Raw genomic sequence first — 14113 nt, 5'->3', positions numbered from 1 at the left:
AATGACCTGCACTTCGTCAATGTGAGAAGGGCTCTCCAGAAAGGACAGAAGACAAGAGAGCTGAGATCTGTTCTGTCTCCTGTCTCAATATACAGATGTGGCAGCAAAGATAGGAGAGTCAGCAGGTGTGGCCAGGTGTGCTTTTGCTTCCATCGTTTGAGGCAAATCATCCTTTCGCCATTATCTTCTGGAGAAGCTAGCTCATGTGTCTAAGACGGGAGTGACCAAGATGGAACAGTGCCACCCCATGAGTGTTACCTGGGTTTGCGTGTGCCAGGGGCCACAGGATGAGACGAGATGATCTTATCTTCTACAACCACAAGATACCTAGGCAAGGCAATGCCCTGCCCGCATCCCAGCTCTCTCCTTGGACTTGTTTTAGTTTAATAAAAAAAGAAAAGCCCACATTTTCAAGGAATAGGTGCTTTAAGTATGGTTCACTCTTTGGAGGGGGGTATATGGACCCACGTGACTAGTGGTTGCCATGGTAATTTCTCATTATTGTTGAATTGAAAAATAATTACTCTGGCAAAAATCCCACGTAACCTGTCAGTGCTCAAGTTAAAGATGCCGGGGGGCAGCCCTGGCACTGGGATACTGTTTTTGGTGTAGAGGGACAGGGTAGGGAACAGGAGAGAATCTAGGACGGAAGCAAAATGCTTGTGTGGATTTTAAAATATAATTAAGACTCTCTTCTGCTGTTTGACATGAGGGTGTCCTCATGCTGATGTGCGACGCTGCTTCTGGTGGAAGTTGGGCTCACCTGTAAGAGACAAAGGGATTTTAATCACAGAAATGCAAAAGGAGGTTATTTAGAATGGAGAAGATGCAATGGTATTCTTGCCTAATTACAGTGCAGTAGAACTGTCGGCAATGCTTCCCCTGCCTGTGTTCAGGCTGAGTTAATTCCATCTTTATGTGCCTGGAGGTTGCTCTATGCTATTGTTGCTTTCCAGCTTTGGGAGAAAGAATCTCCTTTTTCCTTATTACCATTCAGTAAATACTAACCATGTGCTGTTCAGAGACTAAACAATAGTGAGGATCGCAAGGCCCTGTGAGTTGGGAAAAGGTGTGCATGGGGTCGGAAGCTGTGTGCAGGCTGACAGGGCAGGATCTACACAGGAGTTGGGGTATTTGGTACTCAGCCACCCTGTCCTGGGAGTCACCGTGGGGGGCCGAGGAGATCCCCCTGCTACCCTCCTTGATTCAGTGTCAAGAAATAACCGTCCTTTTTCTTCATGAAGTTCCTGACAGACTCTGTTCCTTTAAGAGAATGATATGGAGTATTATGTATGTATGGGTGGATGGATGGAGTATTATGCCATTATGGCACCTTCTTTGGCCTTGTAGACGCTCTTCCTTCTCGGGGCCAGGCTGGACTGTTTGGAATGATGTCGATCCTGGTCCCATTTAGAGATGAACAGCTTAGGAGTGTTCTTTGTTTCAAGTGCATCAATTGGACCAGGATTCCCTGATATGGAAGTACAGGATCCTCCTAGTGATAGAGCTAAGGTATAGACAGATCCGTGCTCTGTGCTTTCGTAGCCCCTTTAGACAGATGCTACAGAGAAATAACCTACACAGATATGAGGAGCTTCAAAGAGTGCATGGAACATGCATGTTAGAAAAAAACTATACATGGATTTTAAAAATTTTTGTGCCTAAACAAGCATTTTAATTCTGTTTTTTTTCCAAAATTCTTGGAGTGTATGTATATACAAGGGAACATTGCAAGGGTTCTTACTGCAATATCATAATAGAAAACATGAGAAACTATCCAGAGATCAGTGGTCGCACAATGTTTCAAGGTATCGTGTCCATTCAGTGCATTACTGTGCAGCTTCTGTAATGAAATAAGAGGCATCTAAATACAAAATAGGCAGGTCTTCACACAGCACTGAATGAAAAATTCACCTCTGAAGAAAGTAACAGGGCAGGTGTTTGCAGTAGTTGAGTTGCCACTTGGGATGCCAGCATCCCGTATCTGAGTGTCTAGTGCAAGCCCTGGCAACTCCACTTCCAACCCAGCTTGTTGCTAATGCACACCTTGAGAGGAATCAGGTGATGGTTCGAGTACCTGGGTCCCTTCTGCCCACATGAGAGACCTGGAGGGAGTTCTGCGCTCCATACTTCAGCCTGGCCCAGCTCTGGCTGCTGAGAGCATTTGGGGAGTGAGCCAGTAAAGAGAAGAGCTCTCTTTCTGCCTGTTTCTCTACCTTTCAAGATAATGGAAATAATTTTCAATGAAAATACATACTTATTTTTAAAAAGAATGCAATGCGGCCAGCGCCGCAGCTCAATAGGCTAATCCTCTGCCTTGCGGTGCCGGCACACCGGGTTCTAGTCCTGGTCGGGGTGCTGGATTCTGTTCCGGTTGCCCCTCTTCCAGGCCAGCTCTCTGCTATGGCCCTGGAGTGCAGTGGAGGATGGCCCAAGTGCTTGGGCTCTGCACCCCATGGGAGACCAGGAGAAGCACCTGGCTCCTGCCTTCAGATCAGCGCAGTGCGCCAGCTGCAATGCACTGGCCGCGGCGGTCAGTGGAGGGTGAACCAACAGCAAAGGAAGACCTTTCTCTCTGTCTCTCTCTCACTGTCCACTCTGCCTGTAAAAATAAAAGTAAAAAAAAAAAAAAGAATGCACTGCATATCATTGAAACAAAATATTAAAATGAGACTAGATATGAATGGAACCACATATGCTTATAAATAGAACAGATTGGCAAGGGTGGGCATTTGATGCTGTGGTTAGGACATCACTTGAGACACCTGCATCTCAAATTAGAGTGCCTGGTCCACGCCCTGCCTCCATTCCTGATTCCAGCTTCCCACTAATGCTTCCCATGGAAGACAGCAGGATGACAGCTGAGGTAGTTGAGTCCCTGCCCCCACCCCCCCTTAGAACACCCAGATTAAGTTCCTGTCTCCTGGCATCAGCCTGACTCAGTCCCGACCGCTGTGGGCATTTTCAGGGGAGTAATCCAGCAGATGGAGGATCTCTGTCTCTCTCTGGCTTCCAAATAAGTGCAATTTTTTAAATCTTAAAAACAAAAGGATAGGTTAGAAAGACTCATATGATTTTCATGAGACCTTTGTTTTAAGGGGACTAGGAGAAGCAGTGGGAAGAGTTGCACAGTATATGAGGACCCTGGACATTAGTTCTTATTTATAAGTTGTAATTCCCTTTTAAAAAAGAAAATAAAGCATCACTTAATTATTAGTTCTGAGTAACAGGCTCTTGAGTCTTCATCATATTATCCTCAGTTCTATATTTTTAAGAACAAATAAAAATAAAACTCACTTGACTGACAGCCAGCAGAGTGTATTCCTGTGGGGCCAGTGCTGGGGTGCAGTGGGTTAAAGCCCAGGCCTGCAGCGCTGGCAGCCCATATGGGTGCCAGTTTGAGTCCTAGCTGCTCCACTTCCAATCCAGCTCCCTGCTAATGCACCTGGGAAAGCAGCAGAGAATGGCCCAAGTGCTTGGGGCCCTGTACCCACACGGGAGACCTGAAAGAAGCTCCTGGCTTCTGGCTTTAGATCAGCTCAGCTCCGGCAGTTACAGCCATTTGGAGGGTAAACCAGCAGATGGAAGACCCATCTCTCTGTCTCTACCGCTCTCTGTTACTCTGTCTTTCAAATAAATAAATAACTCAAAATTTTAAAAAGTGTATTTATGTGCTTGCAGGATTTTTAAAAATATTTTTAGTTACTTTTTTCATTTCTGAAGCAGAATCCAAACAAAGTTACACTTTGCACTTTATCATTGTATTTCTTTTAATGCTTTTTGTTTAAAGTTTTATTTATTCATTTGAAAGGCAGAGGGAATGGAATAGTCAGAGAGAGATTTGCCATCCAATTGTCCTCTTCCCAAAATAGCCACAATGGCCAGAGCTGAGCTGAACCCAAGCCAGGAGCCTGGTGCTTCTTCTGGGTCTCCCACGTGGGTGCAGGGGCCCAAGGACTTGGGCCATCTTCTGCTACTTTCCCAGGCACATTATCAAGGAGCTAGATTGGAAGTGGAGCAGCCAGTAGTTGAACTGGCACACACATGGGATGCCGGCACTACAGGAAGCAGCTTAACCTGCTACACCACAACATCGGCCCCAGTGGAGTTTCAACCACCATTCATGGGAAAGGTCGGTACTCAAAGTTGGCTCTGTTGAATGGAAGTATGGGTGCAAGACACTTTTGAAATTTTCTGCCTCAATATGGACTTCTGACCTTCCACGTCTGGGACATCCCACTGATGGGCAGTGAGACATCTGTGATGTGGCAGAGAGAAAGCTTCACTTGGATACAGTCCTGGTACCCTAACCATTAACCTCAGTCTTTTATGATACCTACAGTATTAGAGCTACTTACTCCTGTGTGGGTATGTTCTCTCTGTCCATTCCCTTTCTTGAGTGATGTTTCATATGGATAATTTCGCAACAGCCAGACTTTGTATAAATTATGTAGTCTAACATGCAGATTCCATTACAGTTTCATGCATACTCTGCTGGGGTACCATTATGAAACTTTCCTAGCACAGGTGACAGTGAGAGAGGGCTCTACTAACTAGAGCTTGGCATTTGCTGAATATTCCATATACAAAGACAAGGAGGCAGCAAACAGGGAGCCCTTGGCCTGAGTTGAGACGGTCCCTTAGCTATAACCATGTAGAGCTGGAAAGCAAACTCTAAATCCTGACTGTTCTGACTCCTTTCTGGTGTGGAAAAAATGCTTTTTTTCCTTGCATGGAATCTCTTTTAGGGTGTGTACCAAAAGTGTTGTGTTCATTGTAACTGCCAGTAACAGATGTCCTTGTCCACTCCATATAGCTGGAAACAAGACCGCAGGCTTTTGGTTAGGTTTTAGTTCATGTACCATACTTGGGACTCTCAAAAGGTCAGTCTTGGTCAGCTGATTGATCTCAATGCACTGCCTAGGTATTCTCCAAGTTAGCTTGGCTTGAGATGGTCAAGTATGTAGAGTGAAAGTGGTCAGCTGCACTACCACCCCTTCCAATCTTTAGGTTTGGTGGCCTTCTGTTTGGAGTCCTTTTCTCAAAATAGCCTTGATAACTTGACTCATGCAGCCTCTTTCTCGTCATCTTGTTGAACTTGGCCATATCACCTGAGCCAAAAGGGGGTTCTGGGGGTTTCATGGTTCTTCTATTTCTGCAGAAACTTCTTGTTTTGTTCAGCAGAGGTTTCCATAGCCATAATGCAGTCACATCCTGAACTCCTAGCCTTGTTAGTATGCAAATTTTGTCTACAAAATTGCTTTATTGATCTGAAGAACTGTACCAGACAGAAAAATGGCAGCAAGAGGTGTCCAGAGAAGATGTTTATTATCAGAAAATCCACATGAAGGTGTGGAAAAGCATGCAAACCCTCAAAGATGTTGGAGGAGGAAACTTCTTCAAGGCAACACCAACTGACCTCTTCCTTTAGCTCTTACATGCCATTTCATCCTCAACCTGAGAATTATCTGGGGGGAGAAAAACCAAACTATGAATTGGAGTTAGATTTTATATTAACTTCAGTGTCACCACTATCTTGCTATTTTATATTTAGTGAGTAGCTTAACATTTGTGGGATTCAGATTCTCTACTTATTACAGTTTTTAATGTCAAAGGCAATAATAATTAATAATAGCCAACATTTATTGAACAACTAGTATGTGCTGGTATACTTCATCTTGGTCCCCACAGTTCACTGAAATCGTCATTCCCACTCACCAAGTGAACACACAGATGCAGGAACTTTAGGTAAGTTGACTAAGGGGCAGAAGTCACTGTTCAAGGTAGGGTAACATAGAAATTAGGGACATAAATTCTCTCTAATGCTTCTTGTTCTGCCCACTGGTAGCAAATAGGGCAATTGGGACTATAAGAAACGAAATTCATCGTTATAGAAGCACTTAGCAAATACTTGACTTATGGGTATTATCTTTAATCCAGGGGCTCCAAATGTATGTTCTTTCCATACACAGCTGCCTTCATAAATGGCCAGCACAAGACTGGCCCATGGTCAACACTTAATGGTTTTTCCTTATACCTCTGTGTCTTTTATTTTAATGACAACTTTTTACTTGTTGTTAAACTTGTTTCCTAATTAAGGACTGGTTCAGAAACTTTACAAGTATGCAGGTATTCAGGGTGGGGTGGAGGTTGTTGACAATTACAGTGTAAAACTGTAGCAGGGTCAGGTGTTTAGCATATGATACTCACATCCATGGTGGACTACCTAAGCTCAAGTTCTGGCTCCACTTCCTGACTCTAGCATCTCACTACTACAGATCTATCAAAGAAGCAGTATGGCTCAAGCAATTAGATTCCTGCCTTCCACATAGAAGGGCTGGATTGATACCCCTCCTGGCTTCACCCCGATCCAACTCTGGGTTAGTGAGGGTGATGGGGGAATAAGCCAGCAATTAGGACCTCACATTCTCCCTGTCTCTGTCTCTAATAAATTAAATGAAAGAAAAAAAAATTAATGTCAGTTTAAAAATAGAGGCCACAAGACAAAGTAGAGGCAGTGATCAAGATCTCTGGATGTTGTTTTCTGGAGTGCTTTTCTTGAGTTGACTTTGTGATGGCCTGATAAGGAATTTCATTCAATCAATCAAAACATGTCATTTTATTTGCCTATTTTATGCCTGGCCCTATGAACTTAAATATTGCATTTTCATTTAGGGGTGCTCTTCTAAGATCTGTGATCAAAGTCCGTTTCTGAGGGTCTGTGTGTGTGGCTACCCGAGGGGCCCTTCCCCTAGCAAAGCTGTTCTGAAATTTCCCGAGTTGTTAACTCTTACCAGGCTACTGCAGTTCATGTGACTCAGATGCCAGCTCCCCTTCAGGGCTCATGGCACTGCTCTCGGCTGCTGCTGGAGCCTACTTAGCTGGGACCTGGAGCACCTCCCTGTAGCCTGGGACCTCACTGTACCCTTGCACCTCCCTGTAGTCTGGGACTGTTCTCTTCTTCCCACCACCTCAGGTCATCCTGGTGCCTCTTGGCTTTTGCCTTCACTGGTCCATTTCTAACAGAGGTGGAAGATGGATGTGGTGCATCTGATCCAGCTGTCGGGCCTGTGCGTACCGAGCCAGACGGAAGAGAGTTTACCAATTTCCATTCGGGTTTTTAACTGTGTTGTAGGCAGATGCTGTTGCCAGGTAAATGAGATGTAAATTGTGGCAGTGACAGAGAAAAGCACTTGATTTATAAACAGACTGTTTGACAAAGTTCATTGTTGTTGCAGTTCTTTGCAACACAGACTGTCTCCAGCACTATAAATGATATTGAAGATGGTGGATGGAGGCAGGAAAAGGCATTCTGTTGATCTTCACTGTGTTCTGGGAGGCTAGCTGAGCAACTTACATCCACAAACATGTTTAACGTTCACATCTGCACTGCTGAATAGTTACATTGCTGCTGTCACCTTCAATGTCTGAGTCAGGACACAGGCCCAGGAAGATAAAAAAAAAATAAGTAGTCTGAGTGCCCATAGCCAGGAAGTGGCACTGTGACCTACAGGAAAAGACTCCCTTAGTGATGTGGTGTCAGGAGTTCTAGTGATGAACATACCCAACAAAGCAAGGATCTCCAGGAAGAGACCAAGTGGGAACAAGCACTGCATCTTGGCTCTCCCTCCCCTCTTGTGAATCCTAGCCCCCCCCCCCAACCCCCGCCAAAGATTCCAGAGAAAGGTAGCAGGTGATTGTACAGAGCAGAGAGTGGGGCAGGGCTGGGATGAATCTGAATCCCATCTCCACCTTTTATTGTCTGAGTGCAGTTGGGTCAGAGACGTTGACCACCTAATGTTGGGCTTCTGCAGTTGCGTAGTAGGAATTATAATACGAACAGCTTCACTCATTGATCAACTTTTGTTTGCTAGTACTTTGTGTTAGACACCAGTCCAGGGTGTGGAAGACAGGGCAATGAGCAAAGACAGGTCCCCTGTTTGCAAGAATCCTATATTTGTACTAGAGAGAAACAAGAAAGAAAAAAAAATTAGAAACAGGTTAGTAATGTGAATTAAGTGGGAAAACACACACAGTTGGAATAATGCTTGGCACATGGTAGAAACTCAGTAACGTTAACTATGACACTTTTTCCATCTGGGTAGCAATTTGAAGTCGAATAAACCAACGAATGCAGTCTCCCAAACGGAGCTGCTCTTCCCAACTGGACTCTTCCACTTTTGAGCCCACTGGTTTTTCTACAATCCCAGACAGAGCCCATAGCACTGAGCCATGTGCTGTGCTCTCAGGTGTGGAGTGAGGCTGCCTGATGGTTGTCCATGTTCTTTGTTTTCTGCCAGTGGGTTTTGAGCTCTTTGAAGGGAGGGACCAAACTCTGATTCGGTTTTGTTCTCTGAGAGCCTCCATGTATAAGTGCTCAATAAATATTTGGTCTTGAGAGAGGAAAAATGGAGGTAGTTCATATCTCAAGCCATGCATTGCTCCTGGATGGTTTTATATTTAACCGTGTTATACTAAGAAAAGTATTGGATTTTGCTGTGGCAATTGGGAGAAGCCAGAGAAAGAGACAAAAATACACATAAATTAATATAATTTCTTGATTTTTAAAGTTCAATTTATTTACTTGAAAGATAGTGAAGGAGAAAGACCCCATTGTTAGTTCATGCCCCAGATGCCTGCAACAGTTGAGGCTGGGACTGGGCCTGGCAGAAGCTGAGAGCAGGGATTCAAGCCAAGTCCCCCATGTGGGTGGCAGGGACCCAACTACGTGAACCATCACCTGCTACCCCCAGAGTGCACATTAGCAAGAAGCCTGAATGCAGAGCAGAGCCAGCACTTGAACCCAGACCGTGATATGAGATGTCGGAGACCCAGGCAGCAGGTTAAATGCTATGCCGAATGCCGGCCCCTTGGGGACAGGAGCAACAGCGTGAGTCTTTAGCGATCCCTGAGTTATTCTTGCCCGGACTGGAGGCTCACTCTAGAGAGCTGCCAGGGACGACATCTTAGCATTTCCGGAGCAGAGCAGCTTACTGGGAAGAAGAGAGGCTTGCCACACCTCCCCGACGGCCCCAGTGGTGGGCACCAGGAGCAGGGAGCTGCCATCCCCTTCTGTCCCCTCCTCCCAGTCGACAGGCAGCTGGGAAGCATCTGCTCCTAAAATCTGGCACTAACCAGCAATTCTCTGGAAAAAGATCGTGCTGGAGAACTGGAGGGTAAATTGGGCCATATACAGAGTGAGGCCAGGGTATGATTTGTCCTTTAAATATGACACTCTGCATAACTTTGCTAATTCACTGCTTTAGGAGGCGGCCTTCTCCCCTTGGAGATTAGCAGTGATTCTAGCTGCCTTAAACTGGGCCACTTCCAAAGTGTTTTCTGGATGAGCAAGAGCAAAATTCAGCCCAAGACAAACAGAGTTCGTGCGGGTGGCCTGCATTCTGTTGAACTGCTCTACTTTTAATAATCATTTGAATAACAAGATCATGGTTGCTTATTGTCTTAAAACAACCCTAAAGAACAATTTGCATGCGTAGGATGGTTGCTTGGTCATCAACTCACCCACCTTTCTCTCTCCGTGGAGCCATATCTCTATTGCATATGGCATCTCATAGTGGGGCAGTTGCTCAGAGCAGGGCTAGGGACATCCCTTCTTGATCGAAACAATTGCAGGCAAATGACCCTATTAACCTGGTTATAATATTGTGGTCTCTGTTTGTAAAAAGGAACTCTTTAAAAAAGGAGAGAGAGAGAAAGCGTGGGGGGTGTTGAATATATTTTATATACAATGTAAATGCTTTGGTTAAAAAATTATCACAGTGTTCCATAGTCCATTTATTGAATCTCTCCAAGCATGTCCTGGAGAAGTGAGTTCTCATTCAGTTTGTGTTAGGTCGCTGGTGGAACTGGAATTCAGACCCGACTTGAGACAATTAATTCCAAGTGCGACCGCAGGCCTGCCCAGCCTTCTGGACACTCCAGCGGCAGCTACTGGGTTTTCTTTCTCTTCCTTTTTCCTTTCCCCTGTGAGACATTTTGCTCCGCTCTCGCCTGTTAAATAAATGATCTGTCTCTTTGCAGGACAGTGACAACCTCTGGTGGGATGCGTTTGCCACTGAATTTTTTGAAGATGACGCCACATTAACCCTTTCATTTTGTTTGGAAGATGGACCAAAGCGATACAGTAAGAACGAAGTTTCTTTTTCCTAATACTCCCTCTCTCTGCGCCTGTTAAAAACCGCAGGGGTCTTCGGTGCTGGCAGCCTGACAGTGATTCCTCCACTCCTGACAATGCTCTTACCTCCCGTCAAGGCCTTGTCCCCAGTGGCTCCCTGCGTCGTGCTCAGCGATTTCATCCGAGGCTTAGGATGTTTGGGCACCTGCCTGTTTAGACTGAAGCAAACACACCCAGTCTGAAGTGGAGCCCAGTGATGGGACGTCTCCACGTGTCTCTTCTCGGCCACCCTCTTTTATCCTTGCTGGCTCTCACTGGCACCCAGTGTTCTGCTTCTGAGGTTTTCTTTAAACAAACAAACAAAATTCCTCCCCTTCACTGTATCAGCCACATCCTTTTAGTTCCCTCTTATCAATTATCTCAGGTATTTATTTGACAAGTGCTATCTTTTCTTGGCGAAGGAGGAGGCCACAGCTGCTTTGAACATACAGTTTGGGATTAGTGTTGACAGAATTATAGTTCCCTGTCTTTGCAGCCAGTGATAACTCTGTAAAGATCCTCAAATTACAGCCTGTGGCACCTTGGGCAACAGCTGATCTGTCCTGATTAGGTTCAGCCAACTTGTCAGAAATCAGATTTGCTAGTCGGTGCTAGCATACATACATCAGCACAAAAGCAATTAATGTCCGGTTAGATCAGAGAGAGATGTGTTTTCAGAAATCAGCGTTGCACATATGAAAGGATCCGTCCGAGGAGAAAACCTCTCCGCTGTCACAGACGAGAAGATGATGACGGAATCAGCCACAGCCTGAGCGAGTCACTCCAAGCCTTTGCAATGGATAGGTAATTGGCAATTAAAAGCTCTGATTGTTGCTGATCCTATTTCAAAGCCACTGGGGACTGGCAGGATTTTTTTTTTCCTTTGAATTTGGGGGTACTTTCCACTGAGTTAGTACTATTTGGATATTTTGCGAGATTTGTTAACTGGGTATGCTGAGACTTATTTCTGCTTATCATCATTTTGCAGAAATGGCAATGGCAAGGTGGGGAGGTGGGATAGGGTAGGCCAAGGTGGACTTGCTGCCTAATTGAAGTGCATTGCCAGATGCATCTCATTAGATTTGTGGATTATGGGCTTTTAGGGTACGGAACATCTCTGATGAAGATTATAGGCGAGAGAGGAAGGTAATATAAGGATGATTCAAAAAGTTTGTGGAGAATAGAATTAAAAAAAAAGTTCGTGTTTGTTGCCAAAAATAAACAAGGAAATCGAGGGTCAGGCCTCTGGTGCATGGGGTGGTCTCCGCTAGGGTTGCCGGCATTGCCCTGTTAGAGAGCCTGGTTCCAATCTCGGCTCCCCCACGCTTCTGATCCAGCTTCCCACTGATGTACCCAGGAAGGCAGCAGATGATGGCCCCTGTCGGCCACATGGAAGACCAGGATCGATTTCCTGGCTCCTCATTTCAACCTGGCCCAGCCCCAGCTGTGGTAGGCACGTGAGGAGTGAACCAGCAGGTGATGGCTCTTTCTGTCTCTGTCCCTCAGCCTTCCAAATGAATGTAAACAAAGAAATGAATGCATAATTTTTTCACAATGTACCTTCTCCTTGAACTTTTTGAAGTGCCTATATATGTGTGTGCATATGTGTGTATATATGTATATATGTGTGTGTGTGTATATATATATATATAGACAGCAGTCTGTTTAGTGTGGACAAAAGTGACTCCTGTCACCAGCTGTGGAAAGCCCCCTTCTGGGGGTCCTGCTGGGACCCAGGTATGGGTGCTCTCAAGCAGGCTCAAGCCCTGTGTTTTCGAAGTCCCTGGCAGATAAGTGAAATCAGCAGTGCCACAATTGTTCTCGCCCAGAGGCTGTCTGATCAACGGAGAATGCTGAATGACTTTTAACAAACCAGTCATCCCTAGTCATCCCTCTCGCAGCTTCTCTGTGTTTTTCTGAGGCATAAGCTCAGATAACTTTGAGTTATCATTGTTTTATGTTCCCATGCTTTGTGGGTTTGGGAATACATCAGCGTCTGCTCAGGGAAATGGAATCACAGTTTTAAAACCTATGCTTGTGAAACTGATTCTCGTTCTTCCCTCTGTCCATCCCCCACCCCGCCATCACTGGGGGATGAGCCACGATCAATGCCTGTGTAAGATCTTATACCCATGCCCAGGAATGAATGCCTGACTGTGAGCCGTTGTGGCCCAGGTTTCTTTGTTTCTTGGAGCCAAAATATTTCCCGAGTGGAGAACAGAAACAAAGATGATTGACAGTCCTGAGCCGAGTCTCATCAGCCGCCTTGCTGACAGCCTGGTGATGTGCACACACTGCTGATGTGCAGGCGAGTGACAGTTGATTGACAGCCCAGGACTGGAAGACAGGGAAGATGAAGCTTGCTTAGAACGCCTGACGCCTGACGCCTGACGCACACTGTTTATGCAGTGCTCTGAGCACATTAACCCATTCCCGGGCCAGACATGCTGGGAAGAAGCTCCTCTGTCCCCGGTGGAGCTGGAAGCCACAGGCTTTTCTTGATGCTTTTCAGGGTGCTGAAGGCTTTGTCTTTCCAAGGAGGAAAATGAGACTTGGCTAATACATTTTTACTCGTAAACTAATTCTCTCAATCACACAGCTAGGCAAGAAAAATATTCTAGAGGAGGCTGTAGCCCTTCTTGGAAAAAATTTTTCCTCCACCCCAATCTCTGTTTTCAAGGGGGGGAGTGGTCCTTCTGGCTCAGAAATAGCCTGTTTCTAAGCTACCGTAAATCCCCTAATATGTGCCTATTTGCTTGTAGAATGTCATTGCTGTGTGGATAGTAGCTTTGTTTGGTTAATCACTGTATTTGCAGGTTAGTAAAGGAATTCACGCACAACAGGTGCTCAGTAAGTATTTGTTGAATGAATGAGTGGAGTGAATAAATGATCAGGGAAAAGCTTATCTCATCAAACTAGAATGTTGGCAAAACATTCCTTTTCTGGTATCCTTGGACTTCTTAGTGCTAAAAGAACTTGATGCATAGTGCTTCGGTGGCATTTACAAATAAACTTTAGGATCTGATTCTGATCTACTTTAATGGGCAAAATATTCCCAGCAGTACAATAATTCAGGAAATACTTATGCTGTGGGCAACTCACTCCCACTTCCCCTCTGAGAGCACTTCAGCATTAATGTGAGTGTTCCACCCACCCCCTGATTAGGGGTGGGGTCCCCAGGACGATGGGTAGATGAGGCGACTGCTGCCTTAGATGGAAGATGCTGCTATCTTCCTGGGAGCTGTGGAACTGGACAAGGTTACTGGGCTGTGTGTTCAGAGGCCACTGCCCACCAGTGCCAGGGGGCATGTCAAGAAGGTTCTCTGGCTGGAGCTGGGGAGTTCCAGGGAGAGTCTTCCCTTGCATGGCATAGGGCTCAGGAGGGAGGCAGAGCAGGGTGGGCAGTACCTTCTTTGTCAGCAGGTCAGTGCAATAAAGACTAGGAGAGCCAAAAAGGATCTTTTCTAAAAAATGGAAACCCATTTCAGAGAGGTAGGTGGATGCCCAGCCTCTAGGCGGCGAGGGGACAGTGTCCCTGGGCCTTGGATCTGTTGGCTCCAAAGTCAGCCCACTCATCCAGTACCACAACCACATCGGCCCCTACATCATCCCACAGCTAAAGCAAAAGAAATGATTTAATTAACTTACACATTTCTGGCAACAGAAGTAAGACTCACAAGTAATGACTGTGCATTCATTCAAAACCGAAGGCAAAGGGGGCCCTTGGGGCGGGGGTCCTGAAAGCCCTCTGCCCAGCTGCTCTGCAGTTCTAAGTCCAGCTTGGTGTGTTATGGCCTTCCCCACCCTGTGCTGATGTACACATTCATAGGTGAATCACTTGCTACTTGTTTCAAGAAAATATTACTGCTCCTCTGCTCTTTTTAGCAGATAGCAGGGTGATACCCCATACATTCTCTCTCCCCCATAGCAGTCATAACC

The 14113-nt window shown here is 45.6% G+C and overlaps 1 protein-coding gene across 16 annotated transcripts in view; it reads left to right on the top strand.

Annotated features, from left to right (window-relative positions):
• Positions 1-14113, top strand: part of LDB2 (LIM domain binding 2) — a 393446-nt gene that overhangs the window by 144023 nt on the left and 235310 nt on the right. For all 16 annotated transcript variants that reach the window (XM_051830354.2, XM_002709533.4, XM_051830374.2 and 13 more), the window contains exon 2: positions 10042-10144. In XM_051830354.2, the coding sequence (XP_051686314.1) occupies positions 10042-10144 (103 nt within the window). The remainder of the gene's footprint in view (positions 1-10041; positions 10145-14113) is intronic.

The sequence above is a fragment of the Oryctolagus cuniculus genome, chromosome 2 (genome assembly GCF_964237555.1).
Source record: "Oryctolagus cuniculus chromosome 2, mOryCun1.1, whole genome shotgun sequence".
NCBI classification, from domain to species: domain Eukaryota; kingdom Metazoa; phylum Chordata; class Mammalia; order Lagomorpha; family Leporidae; genus Oryctolagus; species Oryctolagus cuniculus.
Note: the sequence above shows the minus strand (reverse complement) of the source record. Positions and strands in the feature narration are given on the sequence as shown.